Genomic DNA, 25,936 nt, shown 5'->3' with positions numbered 1-25,936 from the left:
GTGTGTGCACTATGGGTGTCTATGGGGTGTGTGCACTGTGGGTGCCTATGGGGGTGTGTGCACTGTGGGTGTCTATGGGGTGTGTGCACTATGGGTGTCTATGAGGTGTGTGCACTGTGGGTGTCTATGGGGTGTGTGCACTATGGGTGTCTATGGGGTGTGTGCACTATGGGTGTCTATGGGGGTGTGTGCACAGATGTGTGTATGTCTATGGGGGTGTGTGCACTATGGGTGTCTATGGGGTGTGTGCACTATGGGTGCCTATGGGGGTGTGTGCACAGATGTGTGTATATCTATGGGTGTGCACTCTGTTTGCTTGCACAAGTGCCAGTGTGCTCGTGGTCCCTCGCACACGTGTGCTTGTGCACAGGCTTTCCCATCACCGCCACAACCCCTCCACCCACATGTGTGCAGCAGCACCACACACCCACGTGTGTGCATACGTGTACGTATGTGTATATACATATGTGTGCCCACACTGTGCCCCCTTGGGGCCTGGCACCAACACCAAGGTGTTAATGAGGGGCACGTGGGACCCTGATCTGTGCATGGGAAATGCCATAGCTGTAGGCTACCATCGTGAGAGGGTGTTGCACCCATGGGGTACCACAGCTGTAGGTGCAGTGGCCACCGGATGCTGTGGCTATAGGGCACCATGACCACAGGATGCTGTGGCTATAGGGTACCATGACCACAGGATGCTGTGGCTATAGGGCACCATGACCATAGGATGCTGTGGCTATAGGGCACCATGACCATAGGATGCTGTGGCTATAGGGTACCATGACCATAGGATGCTGTGGCTATAGGGCACCATGACCATAGGTGCAGTGCCACAGGAAGCTATGTCTATAGGGCACCATGACCATAGGTGCAGTGCCACAGGAAGCTATGTCTATAGGGCACCATGACCATGGTTCCCTGGCCGTAGGCTGCTGTGCCCATAATCTGCTGTGACTTTAAGCCGCGGTGCCCTGAGGTCGGTGTCGTAACCGTGTCAATAAACCCCAGTGATCGGGTGTCACTGGGGCCGGTGCCGCGGTGGGTGCAGGATGTGGCTCACACTGCTGCTGCTGCTGGTGCTGGGTGCGCTGGTGCTGGTGCTGGTGGCCCATCGGCTGCTGGCCCCCTCCGGGAACCCCTTTGCACGGCCCCCACTGGAGCCCCCCCGGCCACTGGTGACGGATCCGGCTGCCCGGGACAAGGTGCTGAAACAGGGTGAGTGCTGGCACAGACTGACTGTGTGTGTGCGTGTGTGTGTGTGTGTGTGTCTGTGTCTGCCTGTGTGTCTGTGTGTCTGTGTCTGTGTCTGTGTGTCTGTGTGTGTGTGTGTCTGTGTCTGTGTCTGTGTGTCTGTGTGTCTGTGTGTCTGTGTCTGTGTGTCTGTGTCAGTGTGTCTGTGTGTGTGTGTGTCTGTGTGTGTGTGTGTCTCTGTGTGTGTGTGTGTCTGTGTCTCTGTGTCGGTGTGTCTGTGTCTGTCTGTGTCAGTGTGTCTGTGTCTGTGTGTGTGTGTGTCTGTGTCTGTGTGTCTGTGTCTGTGTCAATGTGTGTGTGTCTGTGTGTGTGTCTGTGTGTCTGTGTCTGTGTCTGTGTCCATGTGTGTGTGTCTCTGTGTGTGTCCGTCCGTGTGTGTGTCTGTGTGTCCATGTGTCCATGTGTGTGTGTGTCCATGTGTCCGTGTGTGTGCCCGTGTGTGTGTCTGTGTGTGTGTCTGTGTGTCCATGTGTGTGTGTGTCCATGTGTGTGTCCATGTGTCCATGTGTGTCCATGTGTCCGTGTGTCCATGTGTCCATGTGTATTTGCATGTGTCTATGTTTGTGTCCGTGTGTCCTGTGTATGTCCGTGTGTCCATGTGTGTGTCCGTCTGTCCTGTGTGTGTCCGTGTGTCCATGTGTGTTTCCACGTGTCCGTGTGCGCAGGGTTCAGCAGCCGGCGGGTGCCACCGGTGCTGGATGCTGTGGTCATCGGCAGCGGCATCGGGGGCCTGGCGGCCGCGGGCACCTTGGCCAAGGTGGGCAAGAGGGTGTTGGTGCTGGAGCAGCACGATCAGGCCGGCGGCTGCTGCCACAGCTTCCAGGAGCAGGGCTGCGAGTTCGATGTAGGTGAGGATGTGCAGGGTACCCCCAAACCCCGATGTCACTGACCCCGGTACCCCTGAGCCCTGGATGCCGACACCCAGCGCTCACTGCCGGCGTGTGCCTGTCTGTGCCGTGTGTGTGTGTGTGCAGGCAGACTTGGGGTGTGTGTGCAGGCAGACTTGGGGTGTGCAAGCAGTGTATGTGTGCAGGCAGTGTCTGTGTGCAGGCAGTGTATGTGTGCAGGCAGTGTCTGTGTGCAGGCAGTGTCTGTGTGCAGGCAGTGTATGTGTGCAGGCAGTGTATGTGTGCAGGCAGTGTCTGTGTGCAGGCAGTGTATGTGTGCAAGCAGTGTCTGTGTGCAGGCAGTGTGTGTGTGTCTGTGTACAGGCAGTGTCTGTGTGCAAGCAGTGTCTGTGTGCAGGCAGTGTGTGTGTGTCTGTGTACAGGCAGTGTCTGTGTGCAAGCAGTGTCTGTGTGCAGGCAGTGTGTGTGTGTGCAGGCAGTGTCTGTGTGCAGGCAGTGTGTGTGTGTGCAGGCAGTGTGTGTGTGTGTACAGGCAGTGTGTGTGTACAGGCAGTGTGTGTGTGTACAGGCAGTGTGTGTGTGTGTGTGTGTGTGTCTGTGTACAGGCAGTGTGTGTGTGTGCAAGCAGTGTGTGTGTCTTTTTGTCTGTGTGTGTCTGTGTGTGTCTGTGTGTGTCTGTGTGTGTCTGTGTATGTCTGTGTGTGTTGATAGCGTGCACAGGTGATCCGGCACCATGTGCCCATGATTTATTGGTGGCTTTGGCACTTTACCAGGGCAAAGGTCACCCTTGATGATCGTCAAGGTGTTTTCCAGCCTGGTTGATGCTGTCATTGTGCGTGAGCAGGCAACGCGTCTGTGTGTGCGACGCGCCCGCATGCAGTGGTGTTCACACCGTCTGCATGCAGCTCAGGCCTCCGGCCCCCCATCCCCATGTCCCTGATGCCCCCATGTCCTCACTCCCCTGGCCCCACAGGCATCCACTATGTGGGGCAGATGCACCCGGGCAGCATGCTGCGCGTGGCGCTGGACCAGCTCACCGACGGGCAGCTGTGCTGGCAGCGGCTGCCTGACCCCTATGATGAGGTGACCCTGGGGCTGCGGCGTTACCGGCTCCGTGCCGGTAAAACCGCCTTTGCCGCGGCGCTGGAGGAGCAGTTCCCAGAGGAGAAGGTGGCCATCAGGGAGTTCATGAGGCTCTCCAAGGTGTGGGGACCCCAGAATGCTGTCCCATGGTGGTGGGGCTGGGAATGGTCAGCGTGGGGTGTGTGTGTGGGGATGGTGATGGGGAGGGTGGGTATGTGGGGAAGGGGCAGTGGGAGTGCTGGGAACAAGGGTGATGGACATGGTGATGGGGTGGTGGAGATGTGGGTGATGGTCACGGTATGGGACAGAAGGGATGGGAATGGTGAGGACCCCGGTGAAGTCAAACTGGAGACAGAATGATGGTTGTGGTGGTGAAGGGTATTGGCAGTGCTGTGGACGCTGGTGACGGTCACGGTGTGGAAGGGGCATTGGGAGCACTGGGGCCGTGGTGGTGACACGGGTGACGGCGGGTGCGGGCTGTCCCGGTGCAGGTGGCCTCGCGGCACGTGGCGCTGCTGGCGGTGCTGAAGATGGTGCCGCGGTGCTTGGCCGCGCTCCTGGTCCGCACTGGCCTCATCTACTGGATCTCACCCGTGTTCCGCATGGCGGCCACCAGCCACAGCGAGGCCGTGGCGCGGCTGACGGGCAACCGCGACCTGCGCGCCCTGCTCTGCTACTTCTTCTATGGTCAGCGGCCACCACGACGGGGAGGGCACTGTCGCAATGGGGAGGGCACTGTCACAACAGGGAGGGCACTGTCACGATAGGGAGGACACTGTCACGACAGGGAGGGCACTGTCACGACAGGGAGGACACTGTCACGACAGGGAGGGCACTGTCACAATAGGGAGGACACTGTCACGACGGGGAGGACACTGTCACGACAGGGAGGACACTGTCACGACAGGGAGGGCACTGTCGCAATGGGGAGGTCACTGTCACGACAGGGAGGACACTGTCACGACAGGGAGGGCACTGTCACAATGGGGAGGGCACTGTCACGACAGGGAGGACACTGTCACAATGGGGAGGGCACTGTCACAACAGGGAGGACACTGTCGCAATGGGGAGGGCACTGTCACAACAGGGAGGGCACTGTCACAATAGGGAGGACACTGTCACGATAGGGAGGGGGCTGTCGTGATGGGGAGGAGGTCGTCAAGATGGGGAGGGCACCATGGTGGTGGAGCAGGGGTGTATTGCGATAGGGGATATTGCATTGGTGATAGAGGAGGGCCGAGTCCTAAGGGAAGGCCATGTCATGCCAGGGGATGGCAGCAGCATGGTAGGGAAGGGCTCTGTTACAGTGGGGAGGGCTGTGTTGCAGTGGGGCAGGCTGTGTCATGATAGGGGGAGGGCTGTGTTGCAGTACGAAGAGCTGTGTCATGACAGAAGGTTGTGATAGGGAAGGGCAGCCTCATGATAGGGAATGGCTGTAGCATGGTGGGGAAAGCTGTGTCATGATAGGAGAGCCCACGTTACAATAGGGGAGGGCTGTATCAAGATAGGGGAGGGCTATATCATGATAGGGGAGGGCTGTATCACAATAAAGAAGGGCTGTATCCTGATAGGGAAGGGCTATATCATGATAGGGGAGTGCTGTATCACAATACAGGAGGGCTATATCATGACAGGGGAGGCCATGACACGATAGGGGAAGTCTGTATCACAATAGAGAGGGCTGTATCATGACAGGAGATGACTGTATCATGACAGGGGAGGCCATGTCATGATAGGGAAGGTCTGTATCACAATAAGGAAGGGCTGTATCACAATATGGGGGCTGTATCACAATAGGGAGGGCTGTATCACAATAGGGGGGGCTGTATCACAATAGGGGAGGGCTGTATCACAATAGGGGGGGCTGTATCACAATGGGGGGGCTGTATCACAATGGGGGGGCTGTATCACAATAGGGGGGGCTGTATCACAATGGGGGGGGCTGTATCACAATAGGGAGGGCTGTATCACAATAGGGGGGGCTGTATCACAATAGGGGGGCTGTATCACAATAGGGAGGGCTGTATCACAATAGGGGGGGCTGTATCACAATGTGGGGGCTGTATCACAATAGGGAGGGCTGTATCACAATAGGGGGGGCTGTATCACAATAGGGGGGCTGTATCACAATAGGGAGGGCTGTATCACAATAGGGGGGGCTGTATCACAATGTGGGGGCTGTATCACAATAGGGAGGGCTGTATCACAATAGGGGGGGCTGTATCACAATGTGGGGGCTGTATCACAATAGGGAGGGCTGTATCACAATAGGGGGGGCTGTATCACAATAGGGGGGCTGTATCACAATAGGGGGGCTGTATCACAGTAGGGGAGGGCTGTATCACAATGTGGGGGCTGTATCACAATAGGGGCCTGTACCCTGACGTCTGCAGGCACAGCCCCGCAGGACTCCAGCTTCCTGGTGAACGTGCTCATGGTTCACCACTACCAGCGCGGCGCATGGTACCCGCGGGGGGGGGCCAGCGAGGTCGCGTTCCACACCATCCCCGTTATCGAGCGCGCCGGGGGGGCCGTGCTGGTGCGCGCCCCCGTCACCCGCATCCTCGTGTCCCCCGACGGCACCGCCATGGGTGAGCCCCACAACCCCCCCCTCGCTATGGGGACACGATGGGTCCTGCACCCCCTGACCCCTCATGCCCACAGGGGTGGCAGTGCAGAAGGGGCCCAGCGAGGAGGAGGAGGTGGAGATCTTCGCCCCCATCGTCATCTCCGACGCCGGCATCTTCAACACCTTCGGCAAGCTGCTGCCCCCCCCGCTGCGCAGCCACCCCGGTGCGTGTCCCCATCACCCCCCATCCCTGCCCATCACCCCCTGCCCCTCACCGCTGTGTCCCCGCAGACGTGAGCGCCCGCATGGCCATGGTGCGGCACGGCATGGGCTCCTTCCTGGTGTTCGTGGGGCTGCGCGGCACCGCGGCACAGCTGCGCCTGCCCCCCACCAACTTCTGGATCTACCCCCACAACGACCTGGATGCCATGTACGGGTGGGATGGCGATGGTTGGAGCGGGGTGGTTGGGTGTACAGGGAGGGCAGCGGTTGTACAGTGCTTGGGAGCATGGTGGGGGCACAGCGGTGGATTGGGTGCATGGTCATTGGGTGTATGGTGGTTGTGTTGTGTGCATGGTGGGTGCAGGGTGGTTGGGTTGGGTGCATGGTGGGTGGATTGGTTGTACATTGGTGGGTGCATGGTAGTTGGGCTGGGTCTATGGTGGGTTGGGTGCATACTGGGTAGATTGGTTGTACATTGGTGGGTGTGCAGTGTTTGGGTTGGGTCTATGGTGGGTTGGGCGCATGGTGGGTGGCTGGTTGTACATTGGTGGGTATGAGGTGCACAGCTCTGCTGTACCGCGGTGCTCGGGTGGCTGGGTTGGGTGCACTGGGTGCATGGCGGGTGGTTGGTTGTACACTGGTGGGTGTGTGGTGGGTGGATGGTTGTACATCGGTGTGTGTGTGGTGCACAGCTCTGCCGTACCGCGGTGCTCGGGTGCTGGGTTGGGTGCACTGGGTCCATGGCAGGTGGTGGCACACGGCACTGCCCGCTGTGCCGCAGGATGACCCAGTACGCTGCTCTGAGGCGTGACGAGGTCCCTGAGAACCTGGCCATGATGTTCATCACCTTCCCTGCCGCCAAGGACCCCACCTATGAGCAGCGGCACCCGGGTACGGGCGGGGGGTCCCCCAGCCCTGGCTATGGGGCAGGCAGCACCCCAGTGCCACATCCCAGGCTGACAGCAGCACCGGTGCCCCCCCCCCCACAGGACGGTCCTGCATGACCATCCTGACCATGGCGCGGTACGAGTGGTTCGAGGAGTGGGCCGGGACCCGCGCCAAGCACCGCGGCGCCCAGTACCACCAGTACAAGATGAGCATCGCCCAGCGGCTGCTGGAGCGGGCGCTGCAGCGCTTCCCTCACCTCCGCGACAAGGTGACGGCCCCGCTGCGTCCCCATGGGTGCTCTGTGGGGTGCCCTTTGTAGAGCTGGGATTGTGGATCCTATGGGATGGGTGCCTTATGTAGAGCAGGGATTGTGGACCCTATGGGATGGGTGCCTTATGTAGAACAGGGATTGTGGATCCTATGGGATGGGTGCCTTATGTAGAGCTGGGATTGTGGATCCTATGGGATGGGTGCCTTATGTAGAACAGGGATTGTGGATCCTATGGGATGGGTGCCTTATGTAGAGCAGGGATTGTGGATCCTATGGGATGGGTGCCTTATGTAGAACAGGGATTGTGGACCCTATGGGATGGGTACCTTATGTAGAGCAGGGATTGTGGACCCTATGGGATGGGTGCCTTATGTAGAGCGGGGATTGTGGATCCTATGGGATGGGTGCCTTATGTAGAGCAGGGATTGTGGACCCTATGGGATGGGGTGCCTTATGTAGAGCAGGGATTGTGGACCCTATGGGATGGGTGCCTTATGTAGAGCGGGGATTGTGGACCCTATGGGATGGGTGCCTTATGTAGAGTGGGGATTGTGGACCCTATGGGATGGGGTGCCTTATGTAGAGCAGGGATTGTGGACCCTATGGGATGGGGTGCCTTATGTAGAGTGGGGATTGTGGACCCTATTGGATGGGTGCCTTATGTAGAGCAGGGATTGTGGACCCTATGGGATGGGTGCCTTATGTAGAGCGGGGATTGTGGACCCTATGGGATGGGGTGCCTTATGTAGAGCAGGGATTGTGGATCCTATGGGATGGGGTGCCTTATGTAGAGCAAGGATTGTGGACCCTATGGGATGGGTGCCTTATGTAGAGCAAGGATTGTGGACCCTATGGGATGGGTGCCTTATGTAGAACAGGGATTGTGGATCCTATGGGATGGGTGCCTTATGTATAGCGGGGATTGTGGACCCTATGGCATGGGTGCCTTATGTAGAGCAGGGATTGTGGATCCTATGGGATGGGTGCCTTATGTAGAGCAAGGATTGTGGATCCTATGGGATGGGTGCCTTATGTAGAGCAGGGATTGTGGACCCTATGGGATGGGTGCCTTATGTAGAGCAAGGATTGTGGACCCTATGGGATGGGTGCCTTATGGAATGTGCTTGGTGGGGTTGGGGTACCCAATGGGGATCCACCCAACAGAACAGGGACCCCCTAGAGCCATGGGGCACCCCCAGGCAGGCCTGGAGCTGTTGTGATGGGACCTGCTGGTTGGTGGGATTGGTGCCCCCTGAGCCCCCCGTTGTGCCCCACAGGTGTTGTTCGTGGAGGCCGCGTCCCCACTCACCAACCAGCACTACCTGGCAGCTCCCTGTGGGGAGATGTATGGGGCCGAGCACGACGTTGCGCGCTTCACCCCGGCCGTGGTGGCTGCCATGAGAGCCGAGACCCCCGTGAGGAACCTGTACCTGACGGGTAAGGGACCTGCACCCCCTGTGCCCCCCAATGGGGGATGCCCCCGGTGGTACCCGTGCCCCATGGCGCTGTCCCCCCCCGGTGCTGCCCCTGCCCCATGGCGCTGTCCCCCCCCCCGGTGCTGCCCGTGCCCCATGGCGCTGTCCCCCCCCTGGTGCTGCCCCTGCCCCATGGCACTGTCCCCCCCCCCCGGTGGTACCCGTGCCCCATGGCGCTGTCCCCCCCCGGTGCTGCCCCTGCCCCATGGCGCTGTCCCCCCCCCGGTGCTGCCCGTGCCCCATGGCGCTGTCCCCCCCCCGGTGCTGCCCGTGCCCCATGGCGCTGTCCCCCCCCCCGGTGCTGCCCGTGCCCCATGGCGCTGTCCCCCCCCCCGGTGCTGCCCGTGCCCCATGGCGCTTTCCCCCCCGGTGCTGCCCGTGCCCCATGGCACTGTCCCCCCCCCCCGGTGGTACCCGTGCCCCATGGCTCTGTCCCCCCCCGGTGCTGCCCGTGCCCCATGGCGCTGTCCCCCCCGGTGCTGCCCCTGCCCCATGGCTCTGTCCCCCCCCGGTGCTGCCCGTGCCCCATGGCGCTGTCCCCCCCGGTGCGGCCCCTGCCCCATGGCGCTGTCCCCCCCCCGGTGCTGCCCGTGCCCCATGGCTCTGTCCCCCCCCCGGTGCTGCCCGTGCCCCATGGCGCTGTCCCCCGTGCCCCATGGCGCTGTCCCCCCCCCAGGTGCTGCCCGTGCCCCATGGCGCTGTCCCCCCCACGGGGGATGCCTCCGGTGCTGCCCCTGCCCCATGGCGCTGTCCGCCCCCCGGTGCTGCCCGTGCCCCATGGCGCTGTCCCCCCCCCAGTGCTGCCCCTGCCCCATGGCGCTGTCCCCCCCACGGGGGATGCCTCCGGTGCTGCCCGTGCCCCATGGCGCTGTCCCCCCCCCGGTGCTGCCCGTGCCCCATGGCGCTGTCCGCCCCCCGGTGCTGCCCGTGCCCCATGGCGCTGTCCCCCCCCCCGGTGCTGCCCGTGCCCCATGGCTCTGTCCCCCCCCCCGGTGGTACCCGTGCCCCATGGCGCTGTCCCCCCCGGTGCTGCCCGTGCCCCATGGCTCTGTCCCCAGGCCAGGACGTGTTCAGCTGTGGGCTGGCAGGGGCTCTGCACGGGGGTCTCATCTGCGCCTCCGCTGTCCTGAGCCGTCTGCTGTACTTGGATCTGCTGCTCCTCAAGAGGAGGATCAAGAGGAGCCGGGGACGGGAAACGGCGTGAACGGGACAGAGCCGGGGAGGGGGATGGGATGGGGGGGGTGGAGGTGGGGGGGATGGGATGGGATGGGGATGGGGATGGGGATGGGGATGGATACAGACATGGGAATAGGGGTGGGGATGGGGATGAGATGGGATGGGATGGAGATAGGGATGGGGATGGGGATGGATACAGACATAGGAATAGGGGTGGGGATGGGGATGGGATGAGATGGGATGGAGATGGGGATGGGATAGAGATGGATACAGACATGGGAATAGGGGTGGGAATGGGGATGGGGATGGGAATGGGGATGGGGATGGGGATGGGGATGGGGATGGGGATAGATACAGACATAGGAATAGAGGTGGGGATGGGGATGAGATGGGATGGGATGGAGATAGGGATGGGGATGGATACAGACATAGGAATAGGGGTGGGGATGGGGATGGGATGAGATGGGATGGAGATGGGGATGGGGATAGATACAGACATAGGAACAGAGGTGGGGATGGGGATGGGGATGAGATGGGATGGAGATAGAGATAGGGGGGAGAATGGGTTGAGATTTGGATGGGAATGGATAGGGACACAGGGATAGAGGTGGGGATGAAATAGATGGAATGGGGATGGGGATGGGAACAGAGCTGGGGACAGGGCAGGGCCCCACTCGGCAATGTCCAGGCTGCACCCACAAACAGCACCCACCCAGGAACCTTCCCCTTGGCCCCCAGTGCCCCCCGACTCCCCCGTCCCAGGAACCAGCACAGCCGAGAGCTTTGGCACTTTAAGCACAATAAATAGAGACCTCCATGGCCCCACATCCCTCTGCTCCTCATGGACCCATGGGGGGGGGGGGGGGGGGTGCCGTGGGCCCCGGTGTCCGGGGGGGCACGGACGTGGGCATTGCAAGGGAGCATCCGGGTTACCACAGGCCCAGGTCTGTGCCCCCCCGGGAAGGGCAGCGCTGTCCTCAAGGGGGACCCCTAGAAGCTGGTGTGGGGGGGCTGAGCCCCAGGGCCATGGCCACACTTGGGGCACGGCCCCTGCAGTGGGGGGTACAGGAAGGGCTTTGCTGTCACCTGTGGGGGTCAATGGGGGAGGCATTTGGCACCCATAGTCCCTCATGTCCTGAAGAGCCTCATACCCCCAGCACCCATCATCCCACACCCACAGCACCCATCACCTCATAGCCCCCAGCACCCATCATCCCACACCTGCAGCACCCATCAATCCATAGGCCCAGCACCCATCATCCCACACCTGCAACACCCATCACCCCACAGCCCCAGCACCCATCATCCCACACCCACAGCACCCATCAATCCATAGGCCCAGCACCCATCACCCCATAGCCCTCAGCACCCATCACACTGTACCATCAGCACCCATCACCCCACAGCCCCAGCACCCATCCCACTGTACCATCAGCCCCCATCACACTGTACCATCAGCACCCATCACACTGTACCATCAGCCCCCATCACCCCACAGCCCCAGCACCCATCCCACTGTACCATCAGCACCCATCACACTGTACCATCAGCACCCATCACACTGTACCATCAGCACTCATCCCACTGTACCATCAGCACCCATCCCACTGTACCATCAGCACCCATCCCACTGTACCATCAGTACCCATCCCACTGTACCATCAGCACCCATCACACTGTACCATCAGCCCCCATCCCACTGTACCATCAGCCCCCATCACACTGTACCATCAGCCCCCATCACACTGTACCATCAGCCCCCACCACCCCCTATCCCCATCACCCCATAGCCCTCAGCACCCATCCCACTGTACCATCAGCCCCCATCACACTGTACCATCAGTACCCATCACACTGTACCATCAGCACCCATCACACTGTACCATCAGCCCCCACCACCCCCTATCCCCATCACCCCATAGCCCTCAGCACCCATCCCACTGTACCATCAGCACCCATCACACTGTACCATCAGTACCCATCCCACTGTACCATCAGCCCCCATCACACTGTACCATCAGCCCCCATCCCACTGTACCATCAGTACCCATCCCACTGTACCATCAGCACCCATCACACTGTACCATCAGTACCCATCCCACTGTACCATCAGCACCCATCACACTGTACCATCAGCCCCCATCACACTGTACCATCAGTACCCATCACACTGTACCATCAGCCCCCATCACACTGTACCATCAGCCCCCATCACACTGTACCATCAGCCCCCATCACCCCACAGCCCCAGCACCCGCTGCCTGCAGCACCCACCTCGCTGTACGGGGGGGGCTCGATCCCCGCGGGCAGCGGAGCCGGGGGGGGGGGCGCGGGGGGGCGGCGGTCCCCGTGGGGCTGGGGGGGCGCGGGGGGGAGGCAGAGCCTGCGGCAGACGTAGAAGAGCACGATGAGGAAGGTGACCGCCATGAGGATGATGATGAAGATGATGATGATGAGCACGGTCCTGGGGACACCGCCAGGCGCGTGCGGGGGCAGGGGGGGTGCCCCCTCCCCAGGCACTGCCATGGGGGGGCTCCAGCCCCCCCCCGAGGAACCCATGCTTCCTGGCACCCTCATTGCCAGAGCCGGACTCTGCACCCGGGGGTGCCCCACTCCCTGTGCCCGGCACCGGGCGCCCTTTGCACCCTCCCTGCCCCACTGTGACTTTGCCCTGGGTGGGGGCCGGGGGGGACCCTGTGCTGGGGGGGGGGCTCTGTCCTCTGGTGCTGCAAAGGGGGGAGCGTCCCCCCCTGAGGGGGGCAATGGGGTCCCCAGAGCCTGGGTACTGCTGGGGACAGGGACCTGGCACCTGCCCCCAGCCCCACTGCACCCGTCACCCGCCTGGGGTGTCCCTCATCCCCCCTCGTCCGTCCCCATCCCGGTAAGCCTGGGGGGGCTGCTCAGCTCCGTGTCCCCTGTGTCACCTCTGTCCTTCCCCACCACATCTGGCTCCAGCTGTGGGATGGGCCCTTCCCCATGCGGCTGATGTGACGGCCAGCATGGCTTGTGTCCCTGTGTCCCCATGTCCCCATGTTCCCCTATCTCCAGTGTCCCTGTGTCCCCATGTCCCCGTGTCCCCATGTCCCCATGTTCCCCTATCTCCAGTGTCCCCATGTCCCCATGTCCCCCTATCTCCAGTGTCCCCATGTCCCCATGTCCCCTATCTCCAGTGTCCCCATGTCCCCATGTCTGTGTGTGTGCAGTGTCCATGTGTGTGTGCACACACACGTGCAATGCACACTTGCTGTGCAGGGAAGCGGCAGAACGAGGGGTGCTGGGGAGGTTTATGGGGTGCAGAGGCTGGTGCATGGGGTGCCCAGGTTGACACAAGGAGCCCATGCGGTTTGTGAGGTTCAGTGGGTGACACGGGGTGCTCGGGTGGGTCATGGGGTGTACGAGGAGGCACAGGGGCTGCTCAGCGCTGTGCATGGGGTGAGCATGGGGTGCCCATGGTGCACACAGGGATGCACGAGGGGTGCCCATGGTGCACACAGGGATGCACAGGGGGTGCCCATGGTGCACACAGGGATGCACAGGGATGCACAGGGGGTGCCCATGGTGCACACAGGGATGCACAGGGATGCACGGGGGGTGCCCATGGCGCACACAGGGATGCACAGGAGGTGCCCATGGTGCACACAGGGATGCACAGGGATGCACGGGGGGTGCCCATGGTGCACACAGGGATGCACAGGGATGCACGGGGGGTGCCCATGGTGCACACAGGGATGCACGGGGGGTGCCCATGGTGCACACAGGGATGCACAGGGATGCACAGGAGGTGCCCATGGTGCACACAGGGATGCACAGGGATGCAGGGGGTGCCCATGGTGCACACAGGGATGCACAGGGATGCACAGGGGGTGCCCATGGTGCACACAGGGATGCACAGGGATGCACAGGGATGCACAGGAGGTGCCCATGGTGCACACAGGGATGCACAGGGATGCAGGGGGTGCCCATGGTGCACACAGGGGGGCACAGGGATGCACAGGAGGTGCCCATGGTGCACACAGGGATGCACAGGGATGCACAGGAGGTGCCCATGGTGCACACAGGGATGCACAGGGATGCACGGGGGGTGCCCATGGTGCACACAGGGATGCACAGGGATGCAGGGGGTGCCCATGGTGCACACAGGGATGCACAGGGATGCACAGGGGTGGCCATGGTGCACACAGGGGGGCACAGGGATGCACAGGAGGTGCCCATGGTGCACACAGGGATGCACGGGGGGTGCCCATGGTGCACACAGGGATGCACAGGAGGTGCCCATGGTGCACACAGGGATGCACAGGGATGTACGGTGGGTGCCCATGGTGCACACAGGGATGCACGGGGGGTGCCCATGGTGCACACAGGGATGCACAGGGGGTGCCCATGGTGCACACAGGGATGCACAGGGATGCACAGGAGGTGCCCATGGTGCACACAGGGATGCACGGGGATGCACAGGAGGTGCCCATGGTGCACACAGGGATGCACGGGGGGTGCCCATGGTGCACACAGGGATGCACAGGGATGCACAGGGGGTGCCCATGTTGCACACAGGGATGCACGGGGGGTGCCCATGTTGCACACAGGGATGCACGGGGGGTGCCCATGTTGCACACAGGGATGCACAGGGGGTGCCCATGGTGCACACAGGGATGCACAGGAGGTGCCCATGGTGCACACAGGGATGCACACAGGGATGCACGGGGGGTGCCCATGGTGCATACAGGGATGCACGGGGGGTGCCCATGGTGCACACAGGGATGCACAGGGGGTGCCCATGGTGCACACAGGGATGCACAGGGGGTGCCCATGGTGCACACAGGGATGCACAGGGGGTGCCCATGGTGCACACAGGGATGCACAGGAGGTGCCCATGGTGCACACAGGGATGCACAGTGGGCACAGGACACCCATCCTCCCTCAGGCCGTGTCAGAGCCGAGCGGGCAGAGGCCGCAGGCTCCGGCTCCTCCGGTCCTGCAGGTGTGCGGAGCCGGCTCAGGACCGTAAGCCCCCAAAGCCGATCAGCTCCTGAGCCCTGCGCGGGGGGTCCCCGCTCCCTGCCCCGTACCGAGGCCCTGCCCAGGGCCGGCGGCGGTGGCAGAGGGACCCTGATGGGGACGCACAAGGGGCGGTCGGGGCACGGGGGGTGCGGGTGCCCTGACCCCCATCCCCACCCGAGGGGTTCTGCTGTCCGGGCACGGCCACGAGAGGCTCCGGGGCCGTAATTGGCTCAAGGGCTTAAGGAGGGATTTGCCTCCACACGACCTCCGGTGCCCCATAGGGGGGGACCCCCCTCCATCCATCCCGAGTGTGCCAGGTCTGAGCCGCGGCTGCGGGCACAGAGCGGTTGCCATGGGGCAGGGCACAGAGCGGTTGCCATGGGGCAGGGCACAGAGCGGTTACCATGGGGCAGGACACAGAGCGGTTGCCATGGGGCAGGACACAGAGCGGTTGCCATGGGGCAGGGCACAGAGCGGTTACCATGGGGCAGGACACAGAGCGGTTACCATGGGGCAGGACAGGGCCGGGGTTTTATTTTGGCTCCTAATTACAGGGTGGGATTAAATCCGGGCTGGAGGCAGAAATAGCCCTGAAGGCAGAGGGGGGGCAGCAGCCAAACCCGGCCGGACACGTGGGCACCCAGAAGCGGGGTGCACATGCTGCACACACATGTACACACATGTACACACACATGCACACACATGTACACACACATGTACACACACATGTACACACACATGTACACACACATGTATACACATGAACACACATGCACACACATGTACACACACATGTACACACATGTACACACACATGTACACACACATGTACACACACGTGTACACACATGAACACACATGCACACACATGTACACACACATGTACACACACATGTACACACACGTACACACACGTACACACATGTACACACGCATGTACACACACATGTACACACATGTACACACGCGTGTACACACGCATATGTACACACGTACACACACATGTACACACGCATGTACACACGCATGTACACACACATGTACACACATGAACATGCATCCCCCAGCACATGGAGCCCCCCCAGCCCCATGGATGTCCCTGTGTGCTTGCATGCACGGGGCTGCCACAGCACCCCCAGCTCCGTCGGTCGCTGTCCCCAAGTGACCCCATCCCATCACTGCCCCGTTGCCAGGCCAGGCTGGCCCTGGGGGGCACACATGGGGCACTGGTGCCCCCCCAGCACGGCCATGCCACAGTGGACCCGCTGCTGTCCCCACCGAACCCCGGAAGGGGGGGCACACGCTGGGCACCCCCGTGTGCCTCAGTTTCCCTGTCAGGTGCGGGGCTGGGGACTGGGATGCTCCAGTGCAGACGGGTGCTTAGAGCCGGGTGTCCCCGTCCCCTCCCGGCCGCTGCTCGCCGGGGTGCCCCAAAGGGGACCGTGTGTGCCCCCATCCCCGTGCCCGGCCCCACCGCGGCCCCTCTGCCCTCCCCCGGCCCGGCCGATCCCGCTCCGGCTCCTCCGCTCACAGACAGTTTTTCCACAGCTTCTTCCAAGAGCCGCTAATGAGAAACAAACGGGATCGTCCGAACGCGGCTGTGACAGCCCAGAGAGCCCCGGGGGCGTTCACGGGCATCCCCATCCTGCACACCCAGCACCCATCCTGCCCACCCAGCACCATCCTGCCCACCCAGCACCATCCCCATCCTGCCCACCCAGCACCATCCTGCCCACCCAGCACCATCCCCATCCTGCACACCCAGCACCATCCTGCCCACCCAGCACCATCCTGCCCACCCAGCACCATCCCCATCCTGCCCACCCAGCACCATCCTGCCCACCCAGCACCATCCCCATCCTGCCCACCCAGCACCATCCCCATCCTGCCCACCCAGCACCATCCTGCCCACCCAGCACCATCCCCTGGCATCCCCATCCTGCCCACCCAGCACCATCCCCAGGCATCCCCATCCTGCCCACCCAGCACCATCCCCAGGCATCCCCATCCTGCCCACCCAGCACCATCCCCAGGCATCCCCATCCTGTACCATCTCCAGGCATCCCCATCCTGCACCATCCCCAGGCGTCCCCATCCTGCCCATCCTACACCATCCCCAGGCATCCCCATCCTGCACCATCCCCAGGCATCCCCATCCTGCACCATCCCCAGGCATCCCCATCCTGCACCATCCCCAGGCATCCCCATCCTGCACCATCCCCAGGCATCCCCATCCTGCACCATCCCCAGGCATCCCCATCCTGCCCACCCAGCACCATCCCCGGGCATCCCCATCCTGCACCATCCCCAGGCATCCCCATCCTGCCCACCCAGCACCATCCCAGGCATCCCCATCCTGCACCATCCCCAGGCATCCCCATCCTGCCCATCCTGCACCATCCCTGCTCATCCAGCACCAAAAGCAAGATGCTTTTGCACTGCTGCCCCTGGGCACCTCCATCCTTTCCGCATGCCACAGTCCCTAGGCATGTCCATCCTGTCCATCCCGCTCTCATCCCTGGGAATCCCTGTCCTGCCCATCTAGCCACCATCCCAGGAAGTTCCATGCTGTCTTTGTGCCACTGCTCACCCCAAGTCATCTTCATCCTTCCCATTCAGCACCATCCCAAGACATCTTCAGCCCGTTCATTCAGCAGCCAGTTTACCCAGCACCAACCTTGGCCATTTCCATCCTGCCAATCCAGCACCATCCCCATCCTGCCCATGCACCACTGCTAATGAGAAGCAAATGAACGGGCTCTTCCAGGCCTCTCCATCCTGCCCATGGGGTCTCTCCTGGCATCTCCATCCTGCCCATGGGGTCTCTCCTGGCATCTCCATTCATCCCCTGCACCACCACCCCAGGACACCTCCATCCCATCAGGGCTGGGGCCGGTACCACCGTTGCCATCAGCAGCCTCCTCCGCTGTGTGTGCCCAGCAGGGCCGTGGCCAGGGCCAGGCACGGGAGGTGTGAGGGACTCCCGAGCTGTCCCCCCCTGTGTCCCCCCCGGCCGCCGTGGCTCAGCCGGGGCCGCAGCCAAGCCCAAGCTCTTCCAGTTGGCCTCAGTTATCTGCAGCTCCAGAGCCAGTCACATTTTCCACTGAGCCTGTTTGTGTTTGAGAGCAGCCGGGAGGGGAGAGGAGGGAAGTCGGGAGAAGGGCAGAGACCCCCTGGGATGTGGGTTCACACTATGGGAAGTTGGACGGTGCCTGTGCGGAGGCAGGGATGGGAGCAGGATTGTCATCCAGCAGCAACTGGAGGTGGGAGGGGGATGAAGGGATGGGATCGGTAGCAACGATGGGAGGAGTACCTGGATGGGAGCCTGGCTCCAGATGGGAGCAACACCTGGAGATGGAACCCAAGAATGGAGCCATGACCCATGATGGGAACATCCTGGGGGTGGGAGGGCAGTTTGGGTGTGGAAGCAACACCCATGGATGGAGCAACACCCATGGATGGAGCAGCACCCATGGATGGAGCAGCACCCAGGGGTGGTGCAGTGCCCATGGGTAGAGCAGTGCCCATGGAGGGAGTGGTGCCCATAGACGGAGCAGCACCCAAGGATGGGGCAGAGCCCACTGATGGAGCAGCCCCCGGGGGGGGAACGGTGCCCATGGCCGGTGCAGTGCCCATGGCTGGTGCAGTGCCCATGGCTGGTGCAGTCCCATGGCTGGTGCAGTGCCCATGGCTGGTGCAGTGCCCATGGCCGGTGCAGTGCCCATGGCTGATGCAGTCCCATGGCTGGTGCAGTGCCCACGGCTGGTGCAGTGCCCATGGCTGGTGCAGTCCCATGGCTGGTGCAGTCCCATGGCCAGTGCAGTGCCCATGGCCGGTGCAGTCCCATGGCTGGTGCAGTCCCATGGCTGGTGCAGTCCCATGGCTGGTGCAGTCCCATGGCCAGTGCAGTGCCCATGGCCGGTGCAGTCCCATGGCTGGTGCAGTGCCCATGGCTGGTGCAGTCCCATGGCTGGTGCAGTCCCATGGCTGGTGCGGTGCCCATGGCTGGTGCAGTGCCCATGGCTGGTGCAGTCCCATGGCTGGTGCAGTGCCCATGGCCGGTGCAGTCCCATGGCTGGTGCAGTGCCCATGGCTGGTGCAGTCCCATGGCTGGTGCAGTCCCATGGCCAGTGCAGTGCCCATGGCCGGTGCAGTCCCATGGCTGGTGCAGTGCCCATGGCTGGTGCGGTGCCCATGGCTGGTGCAGTGCCCATGGCTGGTGCAGTCCCATGGCTGGTGCGGTGCCAGTGGAACGAGCAGCCCGCAGGGGGTGAATGAGCCGAACGCTTCTGCTCCCCATAGTCACACGCTTGACACTCGCAGCTCCCTCCTCATCCTCAGGCTGCGGGCCCGGGGCAGTGCAATCCCCGGCGGGGCCAGGCCGGTTCCTCGAGCGCAGGAGCAGGGGCCAGGAGCGGGCTCGGCCGGAGGGGACGTCACCGGGGCCGGATCCTCGGCCGCTTCCTCGAAGGAGCCTCCGCTGCGTGCCAGGGAGACGCCGGCGGCTCGGACCTGCCCTGGTTCCTCTCCTCCCGCTCCGGCTTCTGTGGGCGGCAGGAACTTGGCCCCGTCCGACGGGGCTGGAGCCGGACACGGAGCAGAGCGCACAGCGTCTGCACCGGCACCGGCAGCACCGGCACCGGCACCGGCAGCACCGGCAGCACCGGCACCGGCACCGGCAGCACCGGCAGCACCGGCAGTACCGGCAGCACCGGCACCGGCACCGGCAGCACCGGCAGTACCGGCACCGGCAGCACCGGCAGCACCGGCAGTACCGGCAGCACCGGCAGCACCGGCACCGGCAGCACCGGCAGCACCAGCACCGGCACCGGCAGCACCGGCAGCACTGGCAGTACCGGCAGCACCGGCACCGGCACCGGCAGCACCGGCAGCACCGGCAGCACCGGCAGCACCGGCACCGGCAGCACCGGCACCGGCAGCACCGGCAGCACAGGCACCGGCACCGGCAACATCGGCACCGGCACCGGCAGCACCGGCAACATCGGCACCGGCAGCATCAGCACCGGCACCGGCAGCACCGGCACCGGCACCGGCAGCACCGGCAGCACCGGCAGCACCGGCAGCACCGGCACCGGCAGCACCGGCACCGGCACCGGCAGCACCGGCAGCACCGGCACCGGCAGCACCGGCACCGGCACCGGCAGCACCGGCAGCACCGGCAGCATCAGCACCGGCACCGGCAGCACCGGCAGCACCGGCACCGGCAGCATCAGCAGCACCGCGGTTCCGTCGGGAACCGGCCCAGCTGCCAGGACACAGGAGAGCGGAGGGAGCTGGCAAATGGGTGGCCCATGTAGGTCTTGTGTGTGCGCAGCCATGAGCAGGCAGCACAGGGCACAGGAATGTGAACCCAGCTGGTGCTGCCTGGCACACACAGGGACATGAGGAGGGGTTCACAAGCGTTACACACCTATGGGTTACAGGTGCCTGCATTGCACACACAGATGCACACGTGCAGGGCTTGCACACACAGGGTTGCACACATGTTGCACATACATGGGCTATAGGTGCGTGTGTTGCACACACAGATGCATGTGTGCATGGGTTGTACAATACATGCCCCACAGCCCATCTCCGTCCCATTCCCCTGGGGGGGGGGCTCCAGATGCTCATTGCCTGTGCCTGGGGAAGGAAACATGGGGATTCCCAGTCTGACGTGCTCTGTGGCCCACAGGAGACCAGGTCTAGGGTCATAGGGCTGGCGGCTGGCTGGTGCTCAAGCCTATATTAGACATCAGAGAATCCCCAACGGGCTGGCTGTGCAGCCAGAGTGGGAATGCTCCGGGAGCTCAGAGCAGCTGGCTCCTGGAAGCTGCTCCAGTGGGAAGCATCCTAGGGTGCTGCTGCGGGCAGGGCGATGGGGTCCTGCGGGACCTGTGAGTGGGGAGCTGGATGGGGGGAGAGGGGATGGGAGGAGCCGACGGAGGAGAGGGGATGGATGGAGCGGGGAGAGGGAGGGAGGATTTGGAGGCATGGAAAAGGAGGGAAGGGAGGAAGGGGTGGAGGCAATAAAGGAATGTAAAGTGGTAGAGTGGATGGGTGGATGGATGAGGGGATGGATGGATGGATGAGTGGATGGACGGACGGATGAGGGGATGGGTGGATGGATGAGGGGATGGGTGGATGGATGAGGGGATGGGTGGACGGACGGACGGATGGACGGATGGATGGTGGGGGACAGACCGGCGGCTGCAGCGAGGGCAGCTGTGTCACGTCCAAGAGGGACACGCAGCTTGGTGTCATCACCCCCTGAAAGCCCAAATCCCCCCTCGGTGTCCCTTCTTGTTCCCCTTTGCCTCGGTCCCGCAGTGCGGCACCAGCCCCCGGCTGCCCTCGCTGTGTCCCCATCGCTGCCCACGGAGCCGCATCCCACCCGTGCCCCCCCAGTGCTGCGCAGACCCCGCACCCCCCGCACATCGAGGGGTCCCTCCCGCACCCCCCGCACATCGAGGGGTCCCTCCCGCACCCCCCGCACATCGAGGGGTCCCTCCCGCACCCCCCCCTCCGGCCCTGGCCCCGCACCGCTGCCGACGTGGAGGCTGCGCTGGGAGCCAAGGGCATCGCCTGCCCCCCCCCCGCCCCCCCGAGGGGAGGCACCGCCCGCGGGGCGCAGGCTGATGGGGTCCTGCGGGGCCTGTGCCCATGCGGACCCCGTGCGTGCCTCAGTTTCCCCCCGGCGGAGGCTGCGCTTGGGCAGGGACCGGAATGGGGCTTTTTTTGGGGGGGGAAATGACTTTTTTTGGCTTTTCCCCAATTTCATCCCTTTGAAATCCTTTTGTTGAAGGGCCCCGCCCCCTCCGCGCATGTCCCGCCCTTCCCCTCTCCCATCCCCCCCCCCCCCATTCTTTCCCAACACCCCCCTCTATATTTCCACGATGGCTGGATCCTGCTGCCAAAGCAGCTGGGACGGGACGTGGCAGGGATGGATGGATGGGGGATGCCGTGGAAATGGGGGACATGGAGGGGATGGGGGAGACCTCCATGGGAATGGGGTCACCATGGTGATACGGGGACATGGTGGGGATTTGGGACCCTATGGTAATGCAGGTACACCATGGGGATGGGGGGGACGTCCTGTGAGGATGGAGAACCCCATGGGTATGCGGGACATGGAAGGGATGGAGGGAACCCCGTGGGGATGAGGGAGACCATGGGGGTGGTGGAGGAACATTGTGGGGATGGGGGACGGGGTGAGGGGTCGCGGTGGGGAGCAGCAAGCTGTGAGGGAAGAGTTAACCCCCCTTGTCCATGCTGATCCCCTGGGCAGGGAACTGGGATGAACTGGGGTGGGGGGAGCCGGGAGGAAGGTGCTGACGTGGGGCTGGGGGAGGAGGAGGAAGAGCTGAGGCTGGGCTGCAGCATCGCTGTTACTTGGGCTCGGCTCCAGCTGGAGAGACCCCTCATAGGGGTGGTGGACATGGAGGGGCCGGGCTGGGGGGCACAGACCCAGCTCCCCTGCCTGCCCCCCCCCAGCTCTGCCTTGCTTGGGGTGGAGGGATCATGCCCCACAACTGAACCAGGCCTCCCAGCCCCACAGCCCCTGGGACCCCCAGCTTTGGGGATCCCCTTCCCCATGGACCCAGCAACTCTCTGGAGCAAGAGGTGGGGCTGGGTGGGTGTGCAGGTTGGGGGACCCCCGTGGATGTGGGACTTTGGAGCACTCGTGTCCCTGCACCTCCCAGGGGGCATCCGCCTCATCCACACCTTGTCTGTCCGTCTGTCCATCCTGCACCATCCGCATCCCCACTCCTGCCTGTGTCTGGAGGACCCCGACCCCCAGATCTGAACCACATAATTGCCAATGTGATAAATCACAGCCCAAGACCCCCCCAGCACAACCATTCAGCGATGTCGACCCCAACACAACCACCACCAACCAACACACCAACTACCCACCCGGCAGCCCCAGCCCAACAACCCAAATACCCCAACCCAACATCAGCAAACCACCAACCTCAGCCTGACAACACAGAGACACCAACCACCCCAACAACACAACAACTACACCCACCAACCCCAACCACCTCCAACAACCCCAACCACCTCCAACAACCCACAACCCCAATCACCCCAACAACACTACAACTGCACCCACCACCCACCAACCCCAACCACCTCCAACAACCCCACAACCCCAACCGCTCCCACCAAGCCCAACCACCCCCAACAACCCCAACCCAACAACCCCAACCCACCAACCCCAACCACCTCCAACAACCCCAACCACCTCCAACAACCCACAACCCCAACCACCCCAACAACACTACAACTGCACCCACCAACCCCAACCACCCCCAACAACCCCAACCACCTCCAACAACCCACAACCCCAATCACCCCAACAACACTACAACTGCACCCACCACCCACCAACCCCAACCACCTCCAACAACCCCACAACCCCAACCGCTCCCACCAAGCCCAACCACCCCCAACAACCCCAACCCAACAACCCCAACCCACCAACCCCAACCACCTCCAACAACCCCAACCACCTCCAACAACCCACAACCCAACCACCCCAACAACACTACAACTGCACCCACCAACCCCAACCACCCCCAACAACCCCAACCACCTCCAACAACCCACAACCCCAACCGCCCCCACCAAGCCCAACCACCCCCAACAACCCCAACCCAACAACCCCAACCCAACAACCCCAACCGTCACCCAAAACCCCCAACCTGACCGCCCCATCCAGCCCCCAGCTGCCCCCTGGGAGTGAGACCCCCCCAGAACCAGCCATGGGGAGGCTGGCGCTGGATGTGCCCAATGCCCTATGGGAAGCAGGGTCTGCTGCTGCCCGGGGACCCCAGGACCGGGGGTCCCACAGCGGAGGGTGCGAGGCCATACTGGGAGCCCCATTCCCGGCCACGTGGCACCGGAGCCGTGGTCCCAGCCAGGCCCCGGGCTCCCGGCCAGCCCGTGGCCGATGAGGTCACCGGGATCTGTGCCGGGAGGATCCCAGCCAGGCTGCAGAGCCGGCAGCAGCCGGGAGCCCCCCATGTCCCATCCCCATCCATCCCCATCCCCATCCCCATCCCCATCGTATCCTCATCCCCACCCTCGTCCCCATCCGTACCCCATCCCCATCCCCCAGAGATGCTTTTCCTGGGGTGCAATGATGAGGGTGAGGGGGACCCGGTCCTCAAGTCCTGGGGGCTGTGGAGGGACTGAGGGGACCCCTGCATCCCTCCCCATCCCATGGCCCAGCTGGGATGGGGCTGGGAGCACTGCCCTGTCCAGGGATGCCCCAGTGGGGGGGGGGGGGGGGGGGGGGGGGGGGGGGGAGGGGAATTTAAGAGCAAGTCAGGAACTGCAATGGAAAATGTTCAGCGTGGACTCGGCCCTCAGAGTTTCCATCCCAGCTCCTGAGCCCAGACAGTGGGGCCCGGGCTGGGCTGGGACTCCTGGCCCCCCAAAACACCCCTGGGATGATCCCCTGGTCCCCCCCAGCTCCCCCGCTTTGTGGGGTGTGTATGGGTGGGATGAGCCCCCCAGGAGGGACCCATCCCCGGGATGGGGGGTGCAGAGGGTTGGAATGGGGTTCCCAGCCCTGGCAAGGGGGGGAAGCATAAACCCCTCCTCACTGGTCCCATGGCAGTGCTGCGGTTGTCACCTCCGTGTCCCCCGTTCGAGGCACTCCGCTAGGGACAGGTCACCCCATTGCGGCCCCCCAGCAGCAGCACCGGCGCTGGCAGCCCCATTGGAGCCCTGTGCCCATCCCTGTTGGAATGGCTGGAAATAGCCGTGAGTCCCGGCCCGTGATTACCGGGTTTTGCCCTGCCAGCCACAATTGAGGGTGCTGAGGGCAGGAATAGCCTGGGTGGAGCTGGGCTGCGGCTGCGGGAGGGCTGGGAAGGGGAAACTGAGGCACCGCATCCCCCCATGGATCCAGGTGGTGTGGGGGGGATACCCCCTCCATAGGGCTCATAGGGCTGTGGGTCCTTTGGGTTCTCAAGGGGGGACCTCGATGGGGTCAAACCTCCCCGGTGGGGTCAGGCACCTGTGGTGTCACCACTGAGCTGTCGCCCAGTGCCGTCGGGTGGGACGTGCTGGGACCGATGGGATGGGTGCAGGACAAGGGGCGGGATGATGGGATGGGGGAGATGGACACGGTGCGGGGCCAGCGCCTGGGACTGCCGAGTGGGGAACAGGGGAAGGAGGGGGGAGAAGAAAGGGAGTTAATGGGATCCATGTGTCTGCCTTAACTCACACCAGATGCCGGCGTCTGCTCCAGGCAAACCAACCCCAGACCCCCCCCAGCCCCGGCCCCAGCCCCATCGGTGCTCAGTGTCGGTACCCTACCCAAAAGGGGTAGGCAGGACCCCCCCACTGCACCCTCACCCCACATCCATGGGACAACCGCAGCCCTGAGGGCACCCAGTGGCTTTTTAGAGCATCCAAAGCATTTTTGATGTGAGCACTGAGTTTTTGCCATGGCAATGGGCTTTTTGGGGTGACCACCAACTTACTGAGGTGTCCAACCCCACCAGCTGTAGGTCCAGTTTGCAGCAGGAAAACCAGTTTGGGATGTGCAGGAAAGGGTCTTGGATCCTGGGGGTGGCTGCGGGTGCCAGCTCCTTGTCCCAGTGTGCCCAAGGTACCAGGGATGGCCCCAGAAGGTGGGTGCAGGACCTTGGGGCACCCCCATCCTGCACCCCTGGTGCACAGGAGCCAGTGCAGGCCTACGCTTGGCGTCTCCCATTCCACTTCCTTGCATCCTAATGGCTTTTCCAGGCTCTTCGCGTTTTATTATTACCCTCATTATTTTATTTTCCTTTTTTTTTAGTGGGATTTCTTCCCTTTTCCCTCCCAGCCCCCAAACCCTGCCCAGAGCCCTCCTGCATTCCTGGGGGGGGCGGCCGGGGTGCTGATGAGGTGGCATCGTCCCGTCCCATCCCGTCCCATCCCGTCCCATTCCATCCCCCCCTTCCCTGCCTCTCCATGCATATAAAACCTTAAAAAACACCATAAAAACCGATGACATTCTTTTCTTTTCTGTCATGCTGCAAAAATTAAAGACACATCTTCAGGCTGGAGCTGGGCCAGGGCTGCAGGGATTGGAGGAGGCTCCGCGCTGCAACGTGTCTCGGATGCACGGAGCCGGGGCCAGCTGCTCCCGGCG

The 25,936-nt window shown here is 63.0% G+C and overlaps 1 protein-coding gene across 1 annotated transcript; it reads left to right on the top strand.

Moving 5' to 3' along the window:
• The first annotated feature begins 1,052 nt into the window (after positions 1–1,052).
• LOC117437105 (all-trans-retinol 13,14-reductase-like) lies at positions 1,053–9,814 on the top strand. The gene is made up of 11 exons (XM_034070320.1): positions 1,053–1,218; positions 1,920–2,102; positions 3,076–3,305; positions 3,677–3,872; positions 5,579–5,776; positions 5,850–5,978; positions 6,046–6,184; positions 6,758–6,867; positions 6,966–7,132; positions 8,413–8,572; positions 9,669–9,814. The coding sequence occupies exons 1-11, from the start codon at positions 1,053–1,055 to the stop codon at positions 9,812–9,814; spliced, it is 1,824 nt and encodes a 607-aa protein (XP_033926211.1).
• The last annotated feature ends 16,122 nt before the right edge of the window (positions 9,815–25,936 follow it).

Source organism: Melopsittacus undulatus, chromosome 17, assembly GCF_012275295.1.
Source record: "Melopsittacus undulatus isolate bMelUnd1 chromosome 17, bMelUnd1.mat.Z, whole genome shotgun sequence".
Lineage (NCBI taxonomy): Eukaryota > Metazoa > Chordata > Aves > Psittaciformes > Psittaculidae > Melopsittacus > Melopsittacus undulatus.
The sequence above is the reverse complement of the archived record's forward strand: the minus strand, read 5'-3'. Positions and strand labels throughout refer to the sequence as shown.

What these genes read in the sequence shown, in the direction of transcription:
- LOC117437105 (XM_034070320.1), top strand. Translation starts at nt 1,053, where the DNA reads ATGTGGCTCACACTGCTGCTGCTGCTGGTGCTGGGTGCGCTGGTGCTG. An exon ending in GGGCTGCGAGTTCGATGTAG is followed by an intron (nt 2,103 to 3,075) that starts GTGAGGATGTGC and finishes CTGGCCCCACAG; the next exon opens with GCATCCACTATGTGGGGCAG. An exon ending in GCTCTGCTACTTCTTCTATG is followed by an intron (nt 3,873 to 5,578) that starts GTCAGCGGCCAC and finishes TGACGTCTGCAG; the next exon opens with GCACAGCCCCGCAGGACTCC.